Source organism: Phocoena phocoena, chromosome 6, assembly GCF_963924675.1.
Source record: "Phocoena phocoena chromosome 6, mPhoPho1.1, whole genome shotgun sequence".
Classification (NCBI taxonomy): domain Eukaryota; kingdom Metazoa; phylum Chordata; class Mammalia; order Artiodactyla; family Phocoenidae; genus Phocoena; species Phocoena phocoena.
Window position 1 is genome coordinate 60,077,550 of NC_089224.1, and position 25,761 is coordinate 60,103,310.

General features: G+C 34.8%; 1 protein-coding gene across 1 annotated transcript in view; it reads right to left on the reverse strand.

Moving 5' to 3' along the window:
- Nucleotides 1-427: 427 nt before the first annotated feature.
- The window catches only part of JAK2 (Janus kinase 2), a 116,619-nt gene continuing 91,285 nt past the window's right edge, over nucleotides 428-25,761 (reverse strand). The window contains exons 15-25 of the mRNA XM_065879133.1: nucleotides 24,673-24,800; nucleotides 23,390-23,528; nucleotides 22,341-22,492; nucleotides 22,042-22,192; nucleotides 21,152-21,288; nucleotides 18,674-18,863; nucleotides 16,928-17,052; nucleotides 16,584-16,756; nucleotides 3,540-3,657; nucleotides 1,881-1,994; nucleotides 428-1,625 (exon numbers count right to left, since the gene is read on the reverse strand). Of these exons, the coding sequence (XP_065735205.1) occupies nucleotides 1,518-1,625; nucleotides 1,881-1,994; nucleotides 3,540-3,657; nucleotides 16,584-16,756; nucleotides 16,928-17,052; nucleotides 18,674-18,863; nucleotides 21,152-21,288; nucleotides 22,042-22,192; nucleotides 22,341-22,492; nucleotides 23,390-23,528; nucleotides 24,673-24,800 (1,535 nt within the window). The 3' untranslated portion in view covers nucleotides 428-1,517. The remainder of the gene's footprint in view (nucleotides 1,626-1,880; nucleotides 1,995-3,539; nucleotides 3,658-16,583; nucleotides 16,757-16,927; nucleotides 17,053-18,673; nucleotides 18,864-21,151; nucleotides 21,289-22,041; nucleotides 22,193-22,340; nucleotides 22,493-23,389; nucleotides 23,529-24,672; nucleotides 24,801-25,761) is intronic.

The window sequence follows — 25,761 nt, forward strand, 5'->3', positions numbered from 1 at the left end:
AATGCTTTAAAGATAGCACAAAAAGCATTTCTTCCCTTTCCTTCCAACAAAAAACTCAAACTTTATATGTGAGGCATTTTTTTCTTATATAATATTCATTTTAAAACCAGCTCCAAAAAACAGAAAGATAATCAAAAGTCTTAAGTTCAAGTTAAAAGAAAAAAAGCATATAGCATTGAAAATAAAGAAACTATTTTCTTTTTAACCAAAATGCCAAGTATTTTAAACTTTGTATAAATAACACACAGACAAAAAACCCCACCAAATTTTAGGTATGGTGTCTAAAATGGAGTAGCACTAAAACAAACGACAACAGTAACAAACGACCCTGTATACTCAGGTGAAAAATGCTGATTTTTCTTCAAGACATTATGAATTTTCTACTGGCATTCTTGAATAAAATTAACAAGCATACTTTTTTTTTTTTACCAATTTACTCTTATTTCTCCCTTGTAAGAATCTAACAAAAGAAAATCTCTTTTATAACGGCAATAGATTTCTGAAATCCCTAAAATATACATTCTTTAGAAAAAAATTCCTAACCCACTGTGCATCTTAATAGGCTTATATATATGAAAAACAATCTATTTTATGGCTTACACTTAAATTTAATCCATGAATATAGGTCCCAGGGATTGAAGAGTCTTATTGGCAGCCAGTAGCTCAAGGGATGACAATATTCCTGGCATTCGTCATCTCAAAATTTTAAAAGAAAACTGTTCACTGTAGTCTTAGAAAAGCCTGGAGATAGTTCTATTTAAAAAACATACTCGCCACAAACAGATACAAGGGAGAGAAATAAGAAAATAGATTGTGTTATATCTTTGTAAACTTGTTCCATTTCAAAATGTATTCTTTAGAGTCAGGGAAATTCCCTATACAAATAAAACTAAACATTTGTTCCCTTTGCTTTGAAAAATATTTACAGTACATAGAACAACAAGCTAAAAGTATACACCTGCTTATATTGCTGGCCAGTGATATAGATGAACAAGGACACAAAGGTGCTTATTCAATTATCTGAGCATCTTAATTTGTACAGTGAAGTTATTACAGATCAACTATGGAAAAATTAGAAAACATTATTTATGAATACCAGCTCTTGTGTAAAACATCACACAAGATGCCAAGGTATTATACATTCACTGTGGTAAAAACTGTACATACGTATTCTGTGCATATTAAACATTTACAATTTTTTCATCTCTCATAATTCTGAGTTGAAAAAAGTCTAAGTTTCTTCTTTTGCCAAAGGTGATATTAACTGACTGATTAGGTTCACGAAACTTTTTACAAAACTCTTTGCTAAGGACTTTTCATCAGTGTCTTTGGCTGGTGTCCTCATGAAGAAAAACTCACTAAACTTTTGAAAGCTCTGAGCAGATATTTCCACACTTTTGCTGGCTAAAGTCATGATATACATAATAATGATATATGTAGTAACAGTCCACAGTAATGTGAAATACAACACTTTGTTCTGTAAGTCTATTTTGGTCTCAGAGTGAAGTTCATTTCTTTTATCCAGCCATGCTGTCTCTTATTTGATCAACTCGAAGAGCTAGGTCTCTGAAAGAGGGGCGTTGGTTTACATTATTGTTCCAGCATTCTGTCATGATTACATAAATCTGTAAAAGGGAAAATAAACCAAACTTACAATGAACACAAAGTGCCATCTTTTAATTGGTGAAGACATAAATTCAGAACTCCCACTTAATTTGCCTGTACAGGCATGTGTCATGGATATACCTATATCCACAGTCATGATTATGCTATTTTTCTACAACCTCAGCAAATTAAATTACATAAACTGACCTGAAATCCTTGGGTAAAGAGAGAAAGAAAATGCATGATTACTGCGGATAAAAAAAATTTTTTGTTACCTCATCTGGGCATCCATCTGGTCTTGGTAATCTTCCATTATTCTTCAGGAGTTCTATCAAATGAAACACAATCATCTGTCCTTGTTTGTCATTGCCAATCATACGCATAAATTCCTGAAACACAAACCCACTTTTCAATGACACATTTTTGGTACATTTAATTTGAATCAGAATTCTTTCTCAACTTCTTCCAGTAAATGGGAAAAATCCTGTATGTTTCCTTACCTTGAAACATTTTAAAAACAGACTATTTTAACTTCAAAAACTTTGTTTTCAGTCATAGTTCAGAAAAGATTGTTAAATGTGGAACGTCTATAATGCCATTTCCATAACTGTAACATACTCAGCACAAATTCCCTGAAAAGGTTCAAAACCAGTGAACTAAAAACACTTACTTTGTTTTAACACACCATATTACATTTCAGGTGAAATAAAAAGTTTAATGTAAAAGAAGACATAATAAAAAGAAAATACAGAATGAATATTTAAGCATAAATGGAACGAAGAGAAGTTCTATGTTTAAAATTCATAAAATTGAAGCCTGAACCATAAGCTAGAGAAGTATTTACAATGAACACATCGTTTATTTAAACACAGAGAGCTCTTATATACTTGTAAGAAAAATTACCAATATAAAAATGGGCAAAGTACATGAAGATACAATGCACACACGCACAGACTCACCCCAAACACCCAATAAATATGTATTCAATCACACTAATAGCAGAAATGCAAATTAAAATCCAATAGGTACAACTTTTCTCCCATCAATCTGGCAAAACTGTGTAGAAATATAATAGTCAACACTGGCAAATGATAAAACGTATACCCCTATGCACAGCTACTGAGAGTCTAATCTGGTACAGCTTTCCTGGAAAGCATTTTGAAATAATGAAAATCCTATAAAAGAGTTCATAACGTTTCACCTATAATTATACTTTTACTCTCTAAGATGACAACCAGAGATGAACATAAATATATATAAGGATGTGCACTATGTTCAATGAAGTGTTACTTAAAAGACTGAAAAATAGAAAATAATTGTCCAGAAATTATATCCTTATGATGAAATGCTACCAAGGAATTAGAAGTCATATTTGCAGTAAATATTTACTAATATAGGAAAACATTCATGCTATAATATGTAATGAAAAAGCAGGATAGCAAACTGTACAGTATGACCTGTTATAAAAGAAATCTTTTTAATAAAATTTCGCTTTTATATATAAAATTAAAAGAAGCCTGTAAGAAAACATTAAAGTGGTTATTAAAGTGGTATTAAAGTGGTTATTTCTGAGTAGTTGAATTAGAGATTATTTTTATTTTCTTTTTTATACTTTCCTATATTAAAATTATACAATAAGCAGAAAAAATATTACTTTAAAAGGTTTAACTTTTGCAATAATTCCTGGAATGAATGAGTTTATCGGATTTACTGAAGATAATATTAAGAGAATATACTAAATAGTACTCCAATCCCCACTTTTTAAAACATCAAGTTAATTTAATGAATAAGTTTGGGATTATTTTGTTGGATGCTGTCTTACAAATAAGCAATAGGAGCTCTAAAATAACCCTAAGCTTACTATATTATTCTTTGGAAAAAGCTTTTCTCATGTTAAAAAAAAAAACTTGAGAGTAAATAAAAAGCAAACTGACCGCTGGTGGGCTTTTACTCTTCTCAATATATGTGAAAAGTTCATACAGAACCACTCCAAAGCTCCAAACATCTGAGGCCACAGAAAACTTGCTCTCTGTCAGTGATTCTGGCGCATACCTGTAGTATATTTAAAAGACAGTTACTTGATGTGTCAATTCTTGATTTTATCTGCAAATCATTGGATTAAAAAAAAAAAAGCTGTAGAGAAAAGGGTTAACACAGCAGGTCTGAGGCTGCCATCTTCAAAAAGGTCTGTTTGCAGTGTTGACACTTGACCAGTACCTGGGATCTTAGATTTCAGGAGGGTTTCCACAATTCCCTAAATGATAATAGAAGTGGCTCACTGTACCTAAACCATTTCTGCAAACAAATGAGTCTAGAATCTTGTTAATGTGCCAGGCAGAGAATGTCTACATGGCCAGTCCCAATAAAAACTGTGGGCACTGAGTCTCTAATGAGCTTCCTTAGTAGATGACATTTCACACATGTTGTCACAGTTTATTGCTGGGGGAATTAAGTGTGTCCCATATGACTTTACTCGGAGAGGACACTTAGAAACTTGAGCTTGGTTTCTTCCAGGTGTTCCCCCAGACGCCTTTTCTCTTTGCTGATTTTGCTTTGCATCCTTTTCCTATAATGAGTCATAGCCATGCTTATGGCTGTACGCTGAGTCCTATGAGTCCTCCTAGTGAATCATCAAACCTGAGGGTGGGCTTGGGAACCTCCAAAACACAAAGATAACTAAAATCCAAAATAAATAATGTTTGTCTCAGTAACATCAGGGTTAACTGCAAAGTACCTTCCAAGAACTGAAAAATAGCTGATCTTTGCAAGTTAAGCTTAAAATGAATCCAGATAAGAATCCTAGAGAAAAAGTGCCTTTTAAGCTGGAGAAGACTTGAAGCTACTAACATATAAAAGAAATAACCTGTTAATCTGAAAGGGGGTGATTGTGAGAGGGAGCACAGAAAATAGAAAGTCATAGGGGAAAATGGTGTCATCTACTCAAGTATCAACACTACCCAACTGAGAATTTTGGCCAATGGATTATGAATATCATGGTACCATTGCTAAATTTATCCTATTATAGAGAATTGCAATGGAGATCTGTTTTAGACTGAGGTTTAAAATATGAATTACATAAAATGAACCTCTCCTTCAAAATCCAACTTCCAGAAATCCTCTGACTACTTAAGGTCATAATGACCTCATGCTACTGAAATTCTAAAGTACTTATAGTCTATACTTATACAATTAACCATGTAATGTCATATTCTTTTTATATTTAGTTTTTTAAAAAGTTACATATTTGTTATTTTAAAATATATGCTAGTGTTATCCCACAAATGGAATATAACCTCCTAGAAGGCAGTACTACTCCCTCAACCCTTGAAAAATATTCTCTTGCTGTGGCTTTCATGAAAGCACTCTTTGTAACTTCCCCCTTCATCTCCAAGGCTGTTTTTCTCTTTCCCATTACTTATGTAAGGATAAATACAAAGTTAAAAAAAAAAAGTCCATGTGGAAAAGGAGAGAAAAGACTCTCCTCTTTTCTTAGAGCATTTACTTTAGAAAATTTAAAATTGTGAATTCTCTGTCTCTTTGAAATTTATGTAAAAATCTTTTTAAAAGCTTTTGCTTAAAAAGCCTCTTGCCAGGTTTACATACAGGAATGTCTTTCTCAAGAACCTGGGAACTACCTCTTTGGAATGTAATCATTAAGGATTATCATGCCCTTACCTCCCAGTTTCAATGGCAGGGCAGGAGCCTAACTTGGGCAGGTGTATCCTTCAAGTTGCAAAACTATCTCCTATCATAAAGATATGAGAAGTTTATTTTTCTTTTGGATAAAGCCAATTAGCTAACACAGATGGGCACTCCTATTACTAAGTGAATTTAGGATGAACAATGTGTGACAGATGGTGCTGTCAAGTCCTCTTACTTGAGGAGTAGTTATTGTTTATCCTGAGAACACGTTGGCCATTTTATAAAAGGGTGAGATTTCTTTCTGTTTTTGTAATCTCTTAGCAGATTGCTTATGATGCACATTACTTTCTGGATTACTGCTTATTCAGTAATGAAACTGTTTTCTTTCTATTCTGCTTTTGTGGAGAGGTTCATTTCCTGTGTTAACCTTTCCCCGAAGGTTCCATCATCAGATCTCTTCCTCTCTAAAAAAAATTTCCCTTAGGTAGTATCATTCACTTATATACTACAGTCTCCCAAATTTATAACCACCCTATCTTTGACCTTTCTTTTGTGTTTCAGACTTATTGAACATTTCCATATTAAAGTTCTGCACAGGCAAAAAGAACTCCATCCCCACCTCTCTGACACTTGCTGATTATTTTATTTTCTCTATGCAATGAATGGTATCACAATCTATCTAACTCCCCAAAATGGAAATCTTAAGAATTATTTTTGACTCATCTTTCACTCCCAAGTCTACTGAGCCACTAAAGTATGTCTTAAAAATGTCTCAAATCAGTCTCCTAACCAATACTGCTATTACAGTCTTAGGTTAGATCCTTATCTCCTGACTAGTACAGAGATCTTCAAACCAGGTGAAGAGTAATAAACCCAAGGATATACAAAGATTTTCCAAGGGGCTCTACAGCAAGAACCGTATAAGGATTCTCCATGAGTCCAAAACCCTGCCTGAACAATTTAAAAAAATACGTTAGCAGAAGCATTTTCCCTGCAGTTCTTCTTAATACCACCCCACAGGACATGCTGTTAGCTAAACAAAGAATATTTTTGAACAATAAAAGCAATATAGATGACAGTGATTCTTTTAAGTGAAACTGTATTTTTTTAAAGATAGGATGGCTAAATCCTATGGATAAAAATTATGTGATTTCTTTCAGACTATAGATTTAGTGTTTGTTACTCAACAAGTTAGGTAAAATCTATCAACTCATTCTGAAATATTTATATAAAAATTAGTTATTTCATTTCATTATATAAAACATATTTTTTTACTTGCTAATATAAAAATAAAACTGTATGTCAACTCTCCATCTGATTAGTTTTTAGCAGTATATAGCTTTCTTTTTTCATTAAATACATAAGAAAATTTTGACCAAGATGAAAATGTTCTTTCTGATTTTTATACAAGCTTATTAGTGATTCCCCAAAGTCAAACATCAGAGTTCAATCTCCCCAAAACATTTAGTGAAGGAATAACAGGCCTTTTACCATATTCCTTACTTCATAAATTATAATCTTAACTATATTTTATTCTGTATTATTTATTAGAAATTAAGTAATGAGAAGTGGTTTATCTTATTTTCATAACTTAATTATGAAATTATTTATATTAGATATATATCATCTTAAGCTTATCCTGACTGCCCTTGTGGTTAATCTTTACAGATATGCAGGGAGAAATACTGGGCCCAAAGTTTTAGGGGCTTTCTTTATGACAAAAAATATAAAATGAGGTGTGAAAGCGAATATTTAAAATTAGAAAAGAAGGAATCTTGAAAGGAAGGCACTCTGGTGGATATGCTTTGTTAGCTTCATTGTAAACATGCCTCTGGCACATGTGTTCTGCAGTTTTTATCTGTTTTTTAAAATAATATTTCATAACATTAATATACTTACTTGAATTGAAAATGAAGTAAGACCTTTTCTGTTGGAAATTAAGTGTATTTGTTTATGAGGCCTGGCATTGCCAAATAGATTGTAATGAAGGACACTCTTCATTAAGTGACTCAATCTTTGAGGCAGTGCAAGGGTTTGCCATATTTAAATCACATATTTAAAATGTGATAAAAGATGTTATTAAAAACTACCATATTTAAACTAACAATATTCTATTTTATGAATGTATCAGTTTAAACAAGGTGCCTCTAAATGAGAGTAATATCATAATTTGAACTAATTTTAAAAGATTTTTGGTATACTTCCCAGAAACAGAAAATGAATGACTCTAATGATTGGGTAGTAAATCCACTTTTGAAAATCAAGTGGGTTTAATTCTTCGTTTTCAATGAAACTGAAAAAAGAATGGATCTAATGAAATTGCCAGCTAACAAATTTTACTGGTAGATCACTATATACTGTTTTGCTACGTACGTATCAGGAGTCACAGAAATGAGTGACATTGTTATGACAAAACTCCTTTCTTTCTTTCCCATCTCCTTATTTATACAAAAAAGTTTTCTCCATGTTTACAAATACAGAAATAAAATTAGAATTTATGTTGAATCTGGTCCCATTATAGAAGTAAATAATATTTATCTAAGGATATATGGACTAGTTGGAGGGGAAAGAAAAGCTCCATTTATTAAGAAATGTCTCCAATGCAAGAGGGAGGGGATATGGGGATATATGTATACATATAGCTGATTCACTTTGTTATAAAGCAGAAACTAACACACCATTGTAAAGCAATTATACTCCAATAAAGATGTTAAAAAAATTTTTTTTAAAAGAAATGTCTCCAATAAAAAATTTTAAAGAATTATTCAAATTAGTAATTCATTTATATTGCTTTGGAAATTTCATCCTGGCGGTACCTTTGACGATAACTTAATCTGGAATAAAAAGGTGAATACTTTTTTTGTGGTCATAGGAAATTTTAAAATTAATTTAAATTTATATATGTATTTTGGTTACAACGGAGATAGGTAATCAAAAGATTTTCCAAGTACAAAATATAATACATTATACAAAATTTTGAGATGGGAAGTGGAAATATAATTTTAAGAAGAAAAAGGAATAATGCAAAGTTTCTATCAAGAAGAACATCTGTTCCTATATATTTTTAAGTGGGTGACAATGGGTATCAAATTGCTGTGGTGTCTGGATTTCCTTGTATACATCTAAAAGATTGATGTACCATACTTCAATGTCATTATTTACAATACTTTATAAAATATATTATTTACAACCATCTAAATTTACAAAGGAAAAAATTAGCTATCAATTTAAAAATGTGCCAGAAAGAATATAGCTTTTGATAATTCTTTCAATGGGTATATATGCACAAAGGGTTTGAAAATCAATGACCTAGATTCCTGCAAAAGTTGCCTAATTAGTCTTCTCTCTGCTGTTAGCCTCTTCTCAATAAAATGTACCCTCTATACCTCTAGTTCTCAAAACTTTTGGTCTGAAGTCCCCTATACTCTTAAAAGTTATTGAAGTGCCCCAAAAGCTTTCATTTATGTGGGTTGTATTTACCAATATTTACTATATTAGATTTCAAAATTAAGGAAATGTAAAAGTATAAACCCAGTAATTTAGCATAAATAACATTTTTATATAAAAATAACTATTTTCCAAAACAAAAAATTTTGTATTTAGAGTACTATGTTTTACATTTTTGTAAGTTTAATGTTGGTTTAATAGAAGACATTTTCTGTGAGTAGTTTTTTTAAAAAAGTTTTTATACAATTTTTAAAGGTTATACTTCATTTACAGTTATTACAAAATACTGGCTATATTCCCCATGTTGAACAATACATCCTTGTAGCCTATCTCAAAGGGCCCTAACTCCCGGGCTGTGGACCACTACCGGTCTGCAGCCTGTTAGGAACTGGGCCACACAGCAGGAGGTGAGTGGCAGGTGAGCGAGTGAAACTTCATCTGCCGCTCCCCACCATCCCCCATCACTAGCGTTACTGCCTGAACCATCCCCACCATTGCTCCCATTACTGCCTGAACCATCCACTGCCCTCCCCGCACCGTGGAAGAACTGTCTTCCACGAAATCGGTCCCTGGTGCCAAAAAGGTTGGGGACTGCTGGCCTATCTTATACCCAATGGTTTGCACCTCCCATTCCTATATATTGCCCCTCCCTACTGGTAACCACTAGTTTGTTCTCTATTTCTGTAAGTATGCTTCTTTTTTTGTTATGTTCACTAGTTTGTTGTAGTTTTTAGATTCTACATATAAGTGGTGTCATACAGTATTTGTCTTTCTCTGACTTAGTTCACTCAGCACAATACCCTCTAAGTCCATCCATGTTGCTGCAAATGGCAAAATTTCATTATTTTTTAAGGCTGAGTGGTATTCCATTGTATATGTAAAATGAGAGTGAAAAAGGGGAATAACATCTTAGTATTATTATAAAAATACTTCTGACCTCACAGACTCCCTAAAGGGTGTACCAGAGGTCCTCAAACTTTGAGAACTGCTGTTCTCCACCAAAAGTAGAGCTATCTTCCTAAAATATGAATCTCACCATTATCGCTGGATAAAGCCTCTAATATCCCACCTGCACACTGTCTAATGAATAATGTCTGAACGCACTAACATGGCACACAGAACGCAGTATTATTCCGTTTGTTCTGTGGTAACACCATTCACTTACAACCCTGCTTATCCTGTTGTTCTTGTCATCCTCCTCATGGAATACCCTTCCTCTTGTCCATCTGGTGAACTATTAATCAATAGTTGAAATGTCATCTTTTAGTTGTGGTTTTCTCTGATTAATTTAAACCCTCAGCAGAATTACTGCACTCTAATGTTTTTGCATCATCTTCTTCATTATTGCACTTACATACTACATTGCAATGACTGGATTACACATTTGATTTTTCCTAAACTAAGAGACCTTAAAAGGCAAAGGATTATGGATAGTGGACCTGTCAGTTGAATTTCCACGCCATATCAAACTTTTCCACTTAGTTCAGCCTTCCTTGTAAGGGACAGTTCTTTTTTTTCTGATGCTGATCCTATCTTCTTATTCCAATTTCCTTGTATGGTGTTTGGAACACAGTAGGTGCTTTATAAGTAGGTGCTTAATAAGTATTTATTAAATTGTATTCACTAAGTATGCCAAAATCACTGGAAATCCATATAACTAATCATTATGGATTGCTAGTTAATTCCATTTAACTTCTCTAATTTCTCATTCTGGAAAAACAGAATGAAATTCATGTATCACTGGGGACATGACCAAAATAAGACAGTCAAGTTTAGATAAGTCTTATTTTCTAGTTTCACTTAAACCCTAAAAATAATTAGATAATGCTAATGCTCATAATTATCATCAGGATATTCCTTTAAAATGTTTTTAGTATTATAAAAAACTTCAAACATATACAAATTAGAGAACAATGAACAACCATGTACCTGTCACTTAGCTAAATTCATTGCCCACCTTGTTTTATCTACTACTCCCGACCTGCACACAACAGTATTTATATGAAATGAGTTCTGGATATGACAGTATTTCAACCATATTTCATACCATAACTATCCCAGTATGCATCTCTAAAACATAAGCAGTCTTCTTTAAAACACATTCACAATGCCATTATAAATCATTCTCCTGTGTAAGGGGTCCAAGATGGCAGCCTAAGAAGACTCTGAGCTCACCTCCTCCCATAGACACATGAAATTTACAGCTACACACGAAGTACTTTTCCTCTGAAAAGTATATGATAACTAGATGAACAGCACCTCCACAACAAAAGATAAAAGAGACTCACTGAAACAGGCAGGAGAGGCAGAGAGACAGTCCCACCCAGGACCCCATTCCAGGAGCAAATCAGAAGGATCACAAAAATATGTAACTATTTGGAGTAAAAAAAAGAGGGAGTAAAGGGATTGAGCTCCAAATAACATACCTCAACCCTTGAGGGCATCACTGGGAACACGAGCCCCTAAAACATCTGTTTTTGAAAATCAATGGGGATTAAGTCCAGGAGAACCACATAACTGTAGGGAACAAAGAACCCGCTCTTAAGGAGCTCACACAGACCCATCTACCATGAGAAACAGCACAAAAGCAACAGTGTGAAAACACCTACACCATAAGTGAGGGAGACCTACTTACTGGTCTTAGAGCAGCTGCTAGAGAGGCAGGAACCTAACGGGACTTTCTCTGGAGACAAAAGCACTGGTAGATGACATCTTTGAAATCTCATTCTAACTTGCTGGTGATACAGCTAGTGGGCACTATTTTTGGTGCCCTTCTTCTAGCCTCCTAGCACCAGTAGGTGTGCTCCTCCCACCCTGAACCACAACTGAGCCAAAGCGAGTACCTTGAGTGCCCTGCCTACCCAGTGCAGATGTCACACCACAACTGGGCTGGACAAACACACAATATACCCCACCCTCCCCACACACTAGCTGCACCATAACTGGGATGAGCAAGTGCCCCAAACCCAGTCCACACTATGCAACAGCTCACTACAACCAGCAGGTGAGCACCCCAAATCCCACACATCCCACATCATAGCAGCAGCCCCACCACAGCTTGTAGGTGTGCACAGTCCACGTGAAGAACACCCGTGAGTGCCTGGGTCTGGTGGCCAGGGAGATTGTGCTTCTGGGCCCTATGGATTATCTCCTACACAAGAACAAGACTGGAAGAGGTAGCTGTTTCACCTAATGAATTTAGACAAATAGAGAAAGTTATGCACCATGAGAAGGCAGAGGAATATGTTCCAAACCAAAGAAAAAGACAAAAGACATGAATGAAATGGAGCTAAGCAACTCACTCAACAAAGAGTTCAAAGCAATGGTCATAAAAATGCTCATTGAACTCAGAAGAAGATTGGATAAACACAGCAAGACCTTAAACAAAGAGGTAGAAAATATAAGAAAGTACTAAATAGAAGTTATAACTAAACTGAAAAATACACTTGAGGGTTTCAACAGAAGACTTGATGAAGCAGAAGAACGAATCAGCAAGCTGGAAAATGAAACAAATAGAAATCACCCAGACACAGTTGCAAAATGAAAAAAGAATTTAAAAAAGTGAATATACCTTAAGGGACTTCTGGAACAACATCAAGCAGAACAGCATTCACATTATAGGGGTCCCAGAGGAAAAGAGAAAGAGAGAAAAGGTCAGAAAATTTTGAAGAAATAATGAATGAAAACTTCCCTAATCTGGGGAAGAAAGCAGACATTCTGGGTCTAAGAATTTCAGAAAGTTCCAAATAAGATGAACCCAGAGAGAACCATACCAAGACATATTACAATTAAGATGGTAAAAGTTAAGGATAAAGAATCTTAAAAGCAGCAAAAACAAACAAACAAAAAGCCCCCCAAACCCCCAAAACACTACCTATTAAGTACAAGGGAAATCCCTAAATCAGCAGATTTTTCAGCAGAAACTTTATCAGCCAGAAAGAAGTGGATGACCTATTCAAAATGCTGAAAGGAAAAACTTTCCAACCAAGAATTCTCTACCAATTCTACCAGTCAAGATTATCAATCAGAACTGAAGAAGAGATGAAGAATTTTACAAATAAGCAAAAGCTAAAGGATTTCATCACCACTAAACTGGCCTTATAAGAAATGTTAAAGGGACTTCTCTAGGCTAAAGAAGAAATGGCACTAATTAATAATAAGAAAATATATGAAAATAAAAATCTCAGTGGAAAACATATAGTAAAGGTAGTGGCTCAGTCACTTATAAAGCAAGTATGAAGACAAAAGTAGTAAAGTTAACTCAAATTACAGTAATACTTAAGGGAAGCATAAAATAAGAATATGCAAAAGGCATCATCAGGGCTTCCCTGGTGGCGCAGTGGTTGAGAGTCCGCCTGCCAACGCAGGGAACACGGGTTCGCGCCCCGGTCTGGGAAGATCCCACATGTCGTGGAGTGGCTGGGCCCATGCGCCGTGGCCGCTGAGCCGGCATGTCTGGAGCCTGTGCTCCGCAACGGGAGAGGCCACAACAGTGAGGGGCCCACGTACTGCAAAATAAATAAATAAATAAAATAAAATTAAAAGGCATCATCAAAAATATAAAATGTGGCAGGGGGGAGAGTAAAAATGTAAAGCTTTGCTTTACATTTTAAGTTGTTATCAACTTGGAAGACACTGCTATATACATACAATGTTATATGTAAACACCACAGTAACCACAAAGAAAAACCTTACAGTACACACAGAAAAGAAAATGAGAATGGAATCTAAACATAATACTAAAAAAATCCAGCAAACCACATGGGATTTTTGCATATATGTTCATCCAGGTATTGGCCTGTAAAAAATCCAGCAAACCAAAGGGAAGACAGAAGAAAGGAACAGAGAGGAACTATAAAAACAACCAGAAAACAATAAACAAAATGGCAATAAGTACATACCTATCAATTACTTTAAATGTAAATGGACTAAATTAGCCAATATAAAGACATATAGTGGCTGAATAGATTAAAAAAAAAAACAAGACCCATCTATATGCTGCCTAGAGATTTATTTCAGAAGTAAAGACACACACAGACTGGATGTGAGGAAAAAGTAATGAAAAGAAAGCTGGTGTAGCTATACTCACAGCAGATAAAACAGACTTTAAAACAAAGCCTGTAATAAAAGATAAAGAAAGGCACTATACAATGATAAAGGGGTCAATCCAGCAAGAAGATAAAACATTTATAAATATATATGCACACTACATAGGAACACCAAAATATATAAAGCAAATATTACTGGCCCTAAAGGGAGAAATTAAAAGCAATATAATAATAATAGGGGATTTTAATACCCCGCTTACAGCAATGGATAGATCATTCACAAAAAAATCAATCAAAAAGGAAACATTTGGCTTTAAATGACACATTAGATAAGATGGAGTTCACAGATATGTTCAGAATACTCTATCCAGAAGCAGCAGAATACACATTCTTCTAAGGTACACATGGAACATTCTCCAGGATAGATCATGTGTTAGCCCACAACATGTCCCAGTAATTCAAGAAGACTGAAATCATATCAAGCATGTTTTCCAACTATAATGGTATGAAACTAGGAATCACAATAAGAAAACTGGAAAACCACAAAAACATGAAGATTAAACAACATGCGACTAAACAACTAATGGGTCAATGAAGAAATCAAAGGAGAAAAAAGAAAAAAAGCCTAGGGACAAATAAAAACAAAAATAAAGCACACCAAAATCTATGGAATGCAGCAAAAGTAGTTCTAGGAAGGAAGTTCATAGCAATACAGGCCTACCTCAAGAAACAAGTAAAGTCTCAAATAAACAACCTGAATTTGCACCTAAAGGAACTAGAAAAAGACCAAAGCCCAAAGGTAGTAGAAGGAAGGAAATAATAAGATAAGGGCAGAAATAGAGACTAAAAAGACAATAGAATAGAACAGATCAATAAAACCAAGAGCTGGTTCTCTGAGAAGATAAACAAATCAAGAAGCCTTTAGCTAGACTAACCAAGAAAAAAAGGAGAGGGCTCAAATAAATAAAATTAGAAACGAAAGAGGACAAGTCACAACTGATACCACAGAAATACAAAGGATAATAAGAGAATACTACAAACAATTATATGCCAACAAAGTGAACAACCCAGAAAGAACAAATTCCTAGAAACATATAATCTACCAGGACTGAATCGTGAAGAAACAGAAATAGAAAGCCTGAATAGTCCTGAATAGTAAGGAGACTGAGTCAGTAATCAAAAAACTTCCAACAAACACCAAGTCCAGGAAACAGACAGCTTCACTGATGAATTCTTCCAAACATTCAAATAAGATTCAATACTTTTCCTTCTCAATTCTTCCAAAAAAACTGAAGAGGAGGGAACACATCTAAACATGTTATGAGGCCAACATTACCCTAATACCAAAACCAGACAAGGACACTGCAAAAAAATAAATTACAGGCCAATACCTGGATGAATATAGATGCAAAAATCCTCAACAAAATATTAGCAAACTGAATTCAACAATACATCAAAAGGATCATATCCCATGATGAAGTGGGATTTATTCCAAGGCTGTAAGGATGGTTCAACATCTGCGTGAACAAAATGAAGGATAAATACCATACGATTATCTCAACAGATGCAGAAAAAGCAACTGATAAGATTCTAACATCCACTTATGATAAAAACTCTCAACAAAGTGGGTATAGAGGGAACCTACCTCAACATAATAAAGGCCATATATGACAAATCCACAGTTAACATCATACTCAACAATGAAAACCTGAAAGCCTTTCCTCTAAAATCAGAAACAAGACAAGGATGCCCACTCTCACCACTTTTATTCAACACAGTATTGGAAATTCTAGTCACAGCAATTAAGAAAGAAAAAGAAAGAAAAGGCATCCAAATTCGAAAGGAGGAAGTAAAACTGTCACTCTTTGCAGATGGCATTATACTATATAGAGAAAACCCTAAAGACTCCATGAAATAATAAAAAAAACACTTTTAGAACTAATAAATTCAGTAAAGTCACAGGATACCAAAAACAAAAAAATCAATATACACAAGCCAGTGACATTTCTATACACTAATAGCAAACCAACAGAAAGAGAAATTAAAGCAATCCCATTTACCACTGTATCAAAAAGAATAAAATATCTAGGAATAATTTCAACCAAGGAGGTGAATGACCTGTACAGTGAAAACTGTTTAAGACACTGATAAAAGAAATCAAAGAAGGCACAATTAAATGGGAAGACAGTCCATGCTCATGGACTGGAAGACTTAATATTGTTAAAACGTCCATACTACCCAAAGCAATCTACAGATTTAATGCAATTCTTATCAAAATTCCAATGACATATTTCACAGAACTAGAACAAATTCTAAAATTTCTACGAAACCACAAAAGATCCCTTGAGAAAGGGAACAACCTTGAGAAAGAAGGACAAAGCTGGAGGTAGCATGCTCCCTGATTTCAAGATATGCTACAAAGCCACAGTGATCAAAACAGGTTGGTACTGGCATAAAAACAGACACCCAGATCAACCAAACAGAATTGAGAGCCCAGAAATAAACCCATATATATATGGACAATTAAATTATAATAAAGGAGCAAAGAACATACAATGGAGAAAGGACAGTCTCTTCAATAAAGGGTGTTGGGAAAACTGGACAAACATGTGCAAAAGAATGAAATTAGACCACTATTTTATACCACATACAAAAATTAACTCAAAATAGATTAAAGACTTGAATGTATGACCTAAAACCATAAAATTCCCAGAGGAAAACATAGGATATAACTTCATTGATTATTACTATAAATATATAAATGACAAACTATTAATAGTAAAAATAAAGTTTGAAGTTTGTGCTCCAAAACTTCATTTTACTGTACTAAAATATACTCACCAGAATATGGGACTTTCACCAGGTTCTTTCACTTTGTAGTATTCTTTGCCTTGTGGCAACACTTTGGTTAAGCCAAAATCTCCTATTTTAACTCTGTTTTCATTCTCCACCAATATATTCCTCGTTGCCAGATCCCTGTGGATATACCTTTTTGTACCAAGATACTCCATACCCTATGAATAAAATAACATTTTTCTTTCAGCTAGCTTTATAAACATAAACAAGTTAAATAGTCTTGTATCTTTCTACTCCCTTAATTATCTAAGAAAAACCTTAGAGGATTTCTTAATAATTACTTCAACATATTCTCTTCATCTACAACAAATAGCCAGGATATTAGGTACCTTGCATATCTGAGATGTGTACTGAAGAAGTTTTTTATGATCTATCCGTTCTTTATGTTTTTGGAGATAGTCTCGTAAACTTCCATATGGTAAATATTCCATAATTAATCTTAGATTACGCCGGCCTATTAACACACAAATGAGAACATAACGTTTTACTCTGCTATACTTTACTGATGAACTATTAGAAAACAACTGTATAAAAATGACTTAAAGGGCTTCCCTGGTGGCGCAGTGGTTGAGAGTCTGCCTGCCGATGCAGGGGACACGGGTTCGTGCCCCGGTCCGGGAAGATCCCACATGCCGCGGAGTGGCTGGGCCCGTGAGCCATGGCCGCTGAGCCTGTGCGTCCGGAGCCTGTGCTCCGCAACAGGAGAGGCCACAACAGTGAGAGGCCTGCGTACCGCAAAAAAAAAAAAAAAAAGACTTAAAAGATATATAAAATCTAAGAGACTTCCCTTGTGGTGCACTGGATAAGATTCCACACTCCCAATGCAGGGGGCCTGGGTTTGATCCCTGGTCAGGGAACTAGATCCCATATGCATGCTGCAACTAAGAGTTAGCATGCCACAACTAAGGAGCCTGTGTGCCACAACTAAGGAGCCCTGGAGCCGCAACTAATACCCAGTGCAACCTAAAAAAAAATAATAGTAATAAAGCATGACTGGAGGTTTTTTTTTTTTTTTTTTTGGCTGCGTTGGGTCTTCATTGCTGCGTAGGGGCTTTCTCTAGTTGCAGTGAGCGGGGGCTACTCTTCGTTGCAGTGCATGGGCTTCTCACTGCGGTGGCTTCTCTTGTTGCGGAGCATGGGCTTTAGGTGTGCAGGCTTCAGTAGTTGTGGTGTGTGGGCTCAGTAGTTGTGGCTCACGGACTCTAAAGCACAGGCTCAGTAGTTGTGGTAAACGGGTTTAGGTGCTCCGCAGCATGTGGGATCATCCTGGACCAGGTATCGAACCCACGTCCCCTGCACTGGCAGGTGGATTCTCAACAACTGTGCCATCAGGGAAGTCCTGGAGTTATTAATAAAAAAAAAATCTGAGTCTAAGATGACAAAACCTGATTATAAAATTAAAGGTGATGTAGTAGTTAAGAACAATGACTTTTTTTTTTTTTTTTTTGCAGTACACGTGCCTCTCGCTGTTGTGGCCTCTCACATTGCGGAGCACATGCTCTGGACATGCAGGCTCAGCGTCCATGGCTCACGGGCCCAGCCACTCCGCGGCATGTGGGATCTTCCCGGACCGGGGCACGAACCCGTGTCCCCTGCATCGGCAGGCAGACTCTCAACCACTGCGCCACCAGGGAAGCCCTAGAACAATGACTTTTTGAATCAAAAAGATTTGAATAGAAGTTTTAAAAATAGTTATGTTTTAATCTTCTGTAACCCATTATGCAAACCAAAATAAGCTGATGAGAAAACTTCCTTTCTCTTCATCTATACTGAATAAAAAGCATCTAATTAAAAAAAATAATATTTTCACAGAAAATTTCTTTCTTTAAAAATGACATTCCCTTGGTAAGTTTAAGCAAGAATGGTAACCACCATCCTCAGTGAAGAGAATGATCAATCAAGTAGTCAAGGACTTCCTAACACCAAGTACAATCTCCAGTCATACAGAATGCTTCTTTCTCTGGGTACTGGAATATTTTAAGTCCAGATCTGGAGGCATTATAAGTTTCTACAATATTACCCAGGATGTCAAAGACATACCCTGAGTTCAAAAAAGGTATCAATGGGCAACATACCAGCACTGTAGCACACTCCCTTGTACTTTACAATGTTGTCATGTTGCAAGGATTTAAGGATTTCAATTTCCCTTTCAAAGTCTCTGAGGTGCTCTTCAGTACTGTGCTGGAGCTTCTTCACAGCCACCACCTCTCCAGTGTTGTCTTGTAGAGGGTCATACCGGCACATCTCCACACTGCCAAAATTACCCTAAATAATACATCACATTAAGATAGAAATCGCAAGTTTTCTAGAAAAAGTACTAATAAATTCTGATTATACAGGCAATTTTCAGCAGCTAGACGATGTATCTCAAAACTCACATTAAACAACTTTCAGAACAAGAAAAGGAGATAATATTTCAATAGGTGAGTAGTAAACTTAAATATTTAATTTCTTCAAAAGGAATTACAGGCTGAAATATAAAAACTTCAAAAAAACATTTAAACAAATCATTAACATTAATTTTTAAGATAAGCCAAGGGACATGCCAGGGAATTCCTAAATTTCTATCACTAACTTCCAGGAAGAACTTTTCTTCTTCACAATATAGCCTTTGATGTCACTGTCAGTGAGCTATATGGAATAAGAGTATGTTACAGACTGAATATGTCCATGCCCATCCCCCCAAATTCATATGATAAAGCCCTAACCCTGAATGTGAGTGTATTTGGAGATAAGGCCTGTGAAGAGGTGATAAAGATTAAATAAGGTCATAAGGGTGAGTCCTTCATCCAATAGGGCTGGTGCCTTTATAAGAAGAGGAAGAGACACCAGTTCTCTCTGCCATATAAGGACACAGTGAGAAGGTGGACATGTGCAAGCCAAGAAAAGAGCCCTCATCAGAAACTGAACCCTACTGGAACCTTGATCTTACTTTTCAGCCTCTAGAATTATGAGAAATAAATGTCTGCTGTTTAAGCCAAGGTCAGCCTGTGTGGTTGGCAGCTTCTGTGATTATCTCCCAATGTTCTCTACATTCTGACATTCAAGCTCTTTTAAAATCCCCTCCCCTTGAGTGTAGGCTGGATTTATTAACTCATTTTTAATGAACAGAATATGGCAGGAGTGATAAGATGCCACTCCTGAGATTAGGATATGAAAACACAATGGCTTCGATCTTGGGTATTTGCTCTCAGCTCCTGTGTTGTGAGGCAGCCTGTGGAGAGGCCCGTGTAAGTGAGCTTAGAAGCAGATATTCTGAGGCCTTGTCAATAGCCATGTGGTAAGCTTGGAAGTAAGCCTTCCCCTAGTCAAGCCTTCAGAGAAGACTGCAAGACCTGGCTGACACCTTGATTACAGTCTAGTGAGAGACCTTGAGCTATAACCACCCAGCTAAGTTACTCCCAGATTCCTGACGCGCCTAACCTGTGTGATAATAAATGCTTTTTTGTTTTCAGCTGTTACGTTTTAGGGTGATCTGTTGCACAGCAACAGATAACTAATACACCCAAATACATACTTTTATTTGTCATTGCTACATACTTTGAAACATTCCCGAGACTATTTTACAAACCAGGAATGACAGCAAAGTATTAATATAACTAAGCCAATATATAATATAACACCCAATGTTTAGCTCTGGTAAAGCTGGATCAGAACATTTAGTTTAGATTCAATACCTAAGTGAGGCCTTCATAATACATCCAAGCCCAAATCCAGTTCATAAAGCTACATGGTACAGAGCCCTATACTAGCAAGCTTAGAGGAAGAAAGAGCGCTTTACCACTATGATTGGACCTGCTAAGAACTAAGGTTTTCTTGGTCTTACTTAAAATATGTAGGCTATGCATGACTGTGTGACCTTTCAGCAGGTAGAGACTGTCTGCTAGTAAACATGGTCCAGTCAACATCTAGACTCTGAACAAGCAGATTAATTATTTCTCTCTGAGATGACTGAAAAAGGACATCGGTGGAGAGGCTTAATTAATTGTTCCTTTCTGTATCTCATAACCAAAGCGCCCTCTACCAAGAGTCTCATGGTCAAATTAACTGGGGAAAATACTGCCTAATTTATCCATCTCTTGAAAATGTTCAATGCACAGTACATGTTAAAGGTTCTGAGAAGTTCTTCAGTAAAGACAGCTGTTTATTTAACACAGCATTTCTTCAACATCTGACAACAAAACCTTTTTTCTACAAACACTTTTTTTAAACTTTTTATTTTATATTGGAGTATAGTTGATTAACAATGTTTGTTAGTTTCAGGTGTAGAGTAAAGTGATTCAGGTGTAGATTCAGTGATTCAGTGATTCAGGTGTAGAGTAAAGTTATACATATACATGTATCTGTTCTTTTTCAAATTATTTTCCCATTTAGGTTGTTACATAATATTGAGCAGAGTTCCCTGTGGTATAGAGTAGATCCTTGTTGGTTATACAAACAGTCTTTAAAATTTTGTGGAAAGTGAACTTTAGAGAATCTCTTAAGCCTTTTTTTCCTAAATAAAATGTTTTACGATTATATTTCAACTATTTAAAAATCTTCTGACATCTTACCTTGCCAAGTTGCTGTAGAAATTTCAAGTGTCTCTCTTCAAATTGTGTAGGGTCTCGGTCTTCAAAAGCACCAGAAAACCCTAGGGCACCTATTCTCATATTAGGTAACATGTCATTTTCTGTTAATAGTTCATAATCTGGAGAAATAAAGAATATTTCTACCATAACCTGGCAAATCCATTCTCTAGGTTAAAATAATACATATTCAAGCTGACCAAAATAATCATAATGAGTTAGAAATACTAAATACAAATCAATACAGGGCAACTCTAATAGTTTTGATTATGTTAATGGAAGCCTTGAATTATAACCCATAATCTAACATGTTTTCAGTAAAGATTTTTGCAAAGGATAAATGAATACTTTCCAAAATAGGTAGTTTTAATAGTTATAAAGTAAGATTATATGCCGATTTTTGTGGTGAGAAGAGATAATAGTATTGGAACAGGAAATACTTATAGGTCAGACACATGTATATTTAGCTATGTATTTTAAAGGAGGAGAGGACAAACAAAAACAAATCTACTTCATGTTTACAAAATTAATCAATTACAGAATATATGAGAACTAGTTAAAAAAACAAAAGAATTGTTTTTAAAAAGTCAAATAAGTCAAATAAACTTCTATCGTTTACTACTCATTAACTGGCAAACTAAAATGAGGTTATTAAAAGGGAAAAAGCCTTTTTTAAAAATGGAAATACTTCACAATCAGTGAGACCAGAAAATGTATAAAGTAAGAAAAGTCAAATGAACGTAAGAAATTAAGAGGGTCAAAAAGATATCAGGGAACTTTCCAGAGGGGATTACAAAATTAGTAAGGATTTATTAAATATAACAAAGATAGAAAGATAGCTGGAGACTCATTAAGATTGCTCCATCAATACGTACCTGGAGTAAACAAACTATTAAGATCTCGTATGATGGCTCTGAAAGAAGGTCTAAAATCTGGTTCGTAATCCATACAATTATTAATAAGATTTGCTAATTCTGTCCACTTTGGTGCAGGAAGCTGGTGCCTATTTTCATAAAACTGTAGTTTCTATAATTAAAGAACCACATGTTGATAATAAATTATAAATGCCGTATCAACCTTTTTTACATAAAATGGGCTAAAGAATATCAAATCATGTGCAAAAAATATCAGGGATCACAAGGTAATTCCAACTTCACCGTTTACATGAACTTACTCTTTGAGAATCCAAAGCACTCAGGGGCTTATCTCCTCCACTGCAGATTTCCCACAAAGTGGTACCAAAACTCCATTTGTCTGTTGCCAAATTTAGATTTTTAGGATTTTCAATGCATTCAGGTGGTACCCATGGTATTCTCTCCTGCAGAACTTTCAAATGATAGGAACAAAGTATGGTTAAAGAGTTCCCACAATTAAACAATTCTTATATATGTTAATAATTTTTGCTGTATAATTAAGAGAGTACAGAGTCCTTTCTCCTTCACCATATGAATATATATTCTCTTTCTTCACATCCCATTCCAAAGGGTAAAGTCCCCCTGAGTATCAGATCTAACTAAGATCCTATAACATTTTCTGCCCTATAGTCTCTGTCTTCACTTCATATAAAGGCACCAAGTTTAAGTACTACTTGCTGAAATAGGAAACCATGCATCAGTGTACAAAAGTTGATAAATTTGGATTCTAATTTTAGACATTCAATTAGAGAAATTAGCTAATGTAATGAAATACAATTACAACACTATTTGGATAAAAAAAATGCCTCTCAATTATCTGACTGAATTTTTTACTTTAATTAATTGTGTTAAGGAGAAGGTTATCAACACAAAAGTTTTAAGAAGTCATAATTAGCTGAATAATTAAACTAAATAAAAAATTCAAACTTGATAATATATCTTCTTAAATTTTTATTTAACGACTAAAGGGAAGAAAAATTTAGAAGAATTTACTTGTGGCTCAAAGAATGATATTTAAAAATTTCACAATAAAACTGGATAAAATCCAATATTCCATATATAATTAGGGATTAACACTGTTTAAAAAAAATCATCTTACAGTACATAGAAACATGCTTATAAGAAAGGAGAAACAGAGACTAGGATGTAACTATAACTTAATTTAGATTGCTAAAAATGGTAACTAAATTTTATTATTAATCAAGAACATGTCAATAAAATAGAATTTGAGAAAAATTAACAGCCTGATCTTTATGCCTCTTTCTAAGCAAAGCTTAATAAAGTTAAATTCGATCCCTGTAGAACTTACTGTCCTTTGGCAAAACTGTAATACTAATGCCAGGATCACTAAGTTTGATGAAAGGAGGATTTCCTGTCTTCCTGTCTTCTTCTCTGATAAGAAGAATATTTTTGGTGCACACATTCCCATGAATAAGGGTTTTTTCTTCCTATTAAAGTTAAATGCATATACATTCAAATATTAATCCACAAATAATTTGAGCACTTAATATGTCCAAGACCCCAAAATGGATTTAAAAAGTAAAAATAAGAAAACAGTATTAATAAACATTAATTGGAGGCACACTTTGAGAAAATAAAATGAAATTTTATGGCATCACCATGCTTTGTGTTTTACATTTTAAGTGAAACAATGCTCTATACCCACGAAGAAACAAATACATTAAAAAAATTTATTTATTTATTTATTATTTATTTTGGGCTGCGTTGGGTCTTCGTTGCTGTGCGCAGGCTTTTCTCTAGTTGCGGCGAGCGGGGGCTACTCTTCATTGCAGTGAGTGGGCTTCTCATTGCGGTGGCTTCTCTTGTTGCAGAGCACAGGCTCTAGGCGCACAGGTTTCAGTAGTTGTGGCACGTGGGCTCAGTAGTTGTGGCTCACGGGCTCTAGAGCGCAGGCTCAGTAGTTGTGTGGCATGGGCTTAGCTGCTCCACGGGGCATGTGGGATCTTCCTGGACCAGGGATCGAACCCATGTTCCCTGCATTGGCAGGTGGGTTCTCAACCACTGCGCCACCAGGGAAGTCCCACGAATACTTTTTAAAACTACTTAATGCCAGTTCACTTTATTAAGCTGAGATTTTAAATAGTATATATTTGTAGGTGGTAGTTAACAGCAAGAAATACTGTTTCTGTTCAGTAGGTGCATTCTTAAGGATCTGATCACTAGCTGGCCCTCTGGTATTCTGCTTCTCTGGCAAAACTGCTTTCTCAATGGACATAATGTCCAATTACCCACAAATACCATAACAAGGTATTTTCTGCAGGGATTTTTTGCTATTCATAGTTAGCACAACTTTTTGATAATTTTTCGTTAAATTCTCTGAAGCTAAGATACACAAACTACAGACTGTCTATCAGCAGTTCTAAGAAATTGATGGGATGACAAAACTATTTCTTTCAAAATTGATTTCACATAAGTACACCTAAAATAATCCCTTTCATCAACTAACACAGATTATTTTAAATGACTCAGCATCCATTTACAGATTTATTTCTTGGTCCCACGTCAAGATCCTTTCACATTGCTTCATAATCTAAAACAGTAAGCTGACAAAAGAATATAATAATTACTTACTAGAAAATGCATGGCCCATGCCAGCTGTTTAGCCACTTCAAGTTTCCATAATATATTTATAGAATTTTTATTCTTTTTCAGATATATATCTAGTGATCCAAATTTTACAAACTCCTGAACCAGAATATCTGCATTAAAATATAATGATAATAATAAGACTCAAGTACTGTACAGTAAAATATATATCATTTTAAACTTTTATAATTATATTTATAGTTATATGTGATATTATAGGTAAAGAGATTAAGCTACGTAAAATTCACTAATTTAAAGAAAGGTTAACAGCTATATAAAATGTATATTGGGGTTTTAGTTCATTCACAACAGAAAGAGGTAAAGTCTAAACAATTACATATAAACACAATATTATATATAATTGTACATTATGTATAATAATATGTAGATGTATGTAGATCGAATCCCAAATTGTGATTCCGCTTCATCTAATATTAAAATTAGTTTTCATATGATATACAACAACTTTTGGTGACAAAACTACCTTTGGACCTTGCTGAGTAACTAAAACAAATGTTATGAAAGTTTTTATGCCTATAGTTAATTTGGAGAACAGTCAACATGTCAATAATAAAGAACTGACTGCAGGGAAATTTACATCAGGGCAAGTGTCGAAAAAAAGATCTAAGAGTTACAATGAGCAAGGGCTTAGTAAAACTTTTTTATGTGGCATGTAAGACCTACTATATTTCACAGATACCACTGACTGTCATATGTCCCATTATTATGTGTCATAAAATTTTAAAAATTGCCAATTAAATTATGAAATGACATCAATTATATCACACTTCCTAATTTCAGATATTTTTAATGTGAAAAAAAATGTATCACAGAATCAATGAAATAAGTATAAAAGCAAATGTAAGATCTGGGATTATTTGCTCTAAAACATTGTTTTCAAACTTTGTAAAGAAGTATATTCTTTTTTTCCCCTAGATGAAAATTTACGGGAAACATCAATAAATAAAAAAGAGAAATACAGAACCACTTTAGTTGGCAGTGAGAGGCAGAACTCTCTACTCTGCATTTAGATTTACTCCCATTTCATCAGTCCCCTGAGACACCTCTACAGAA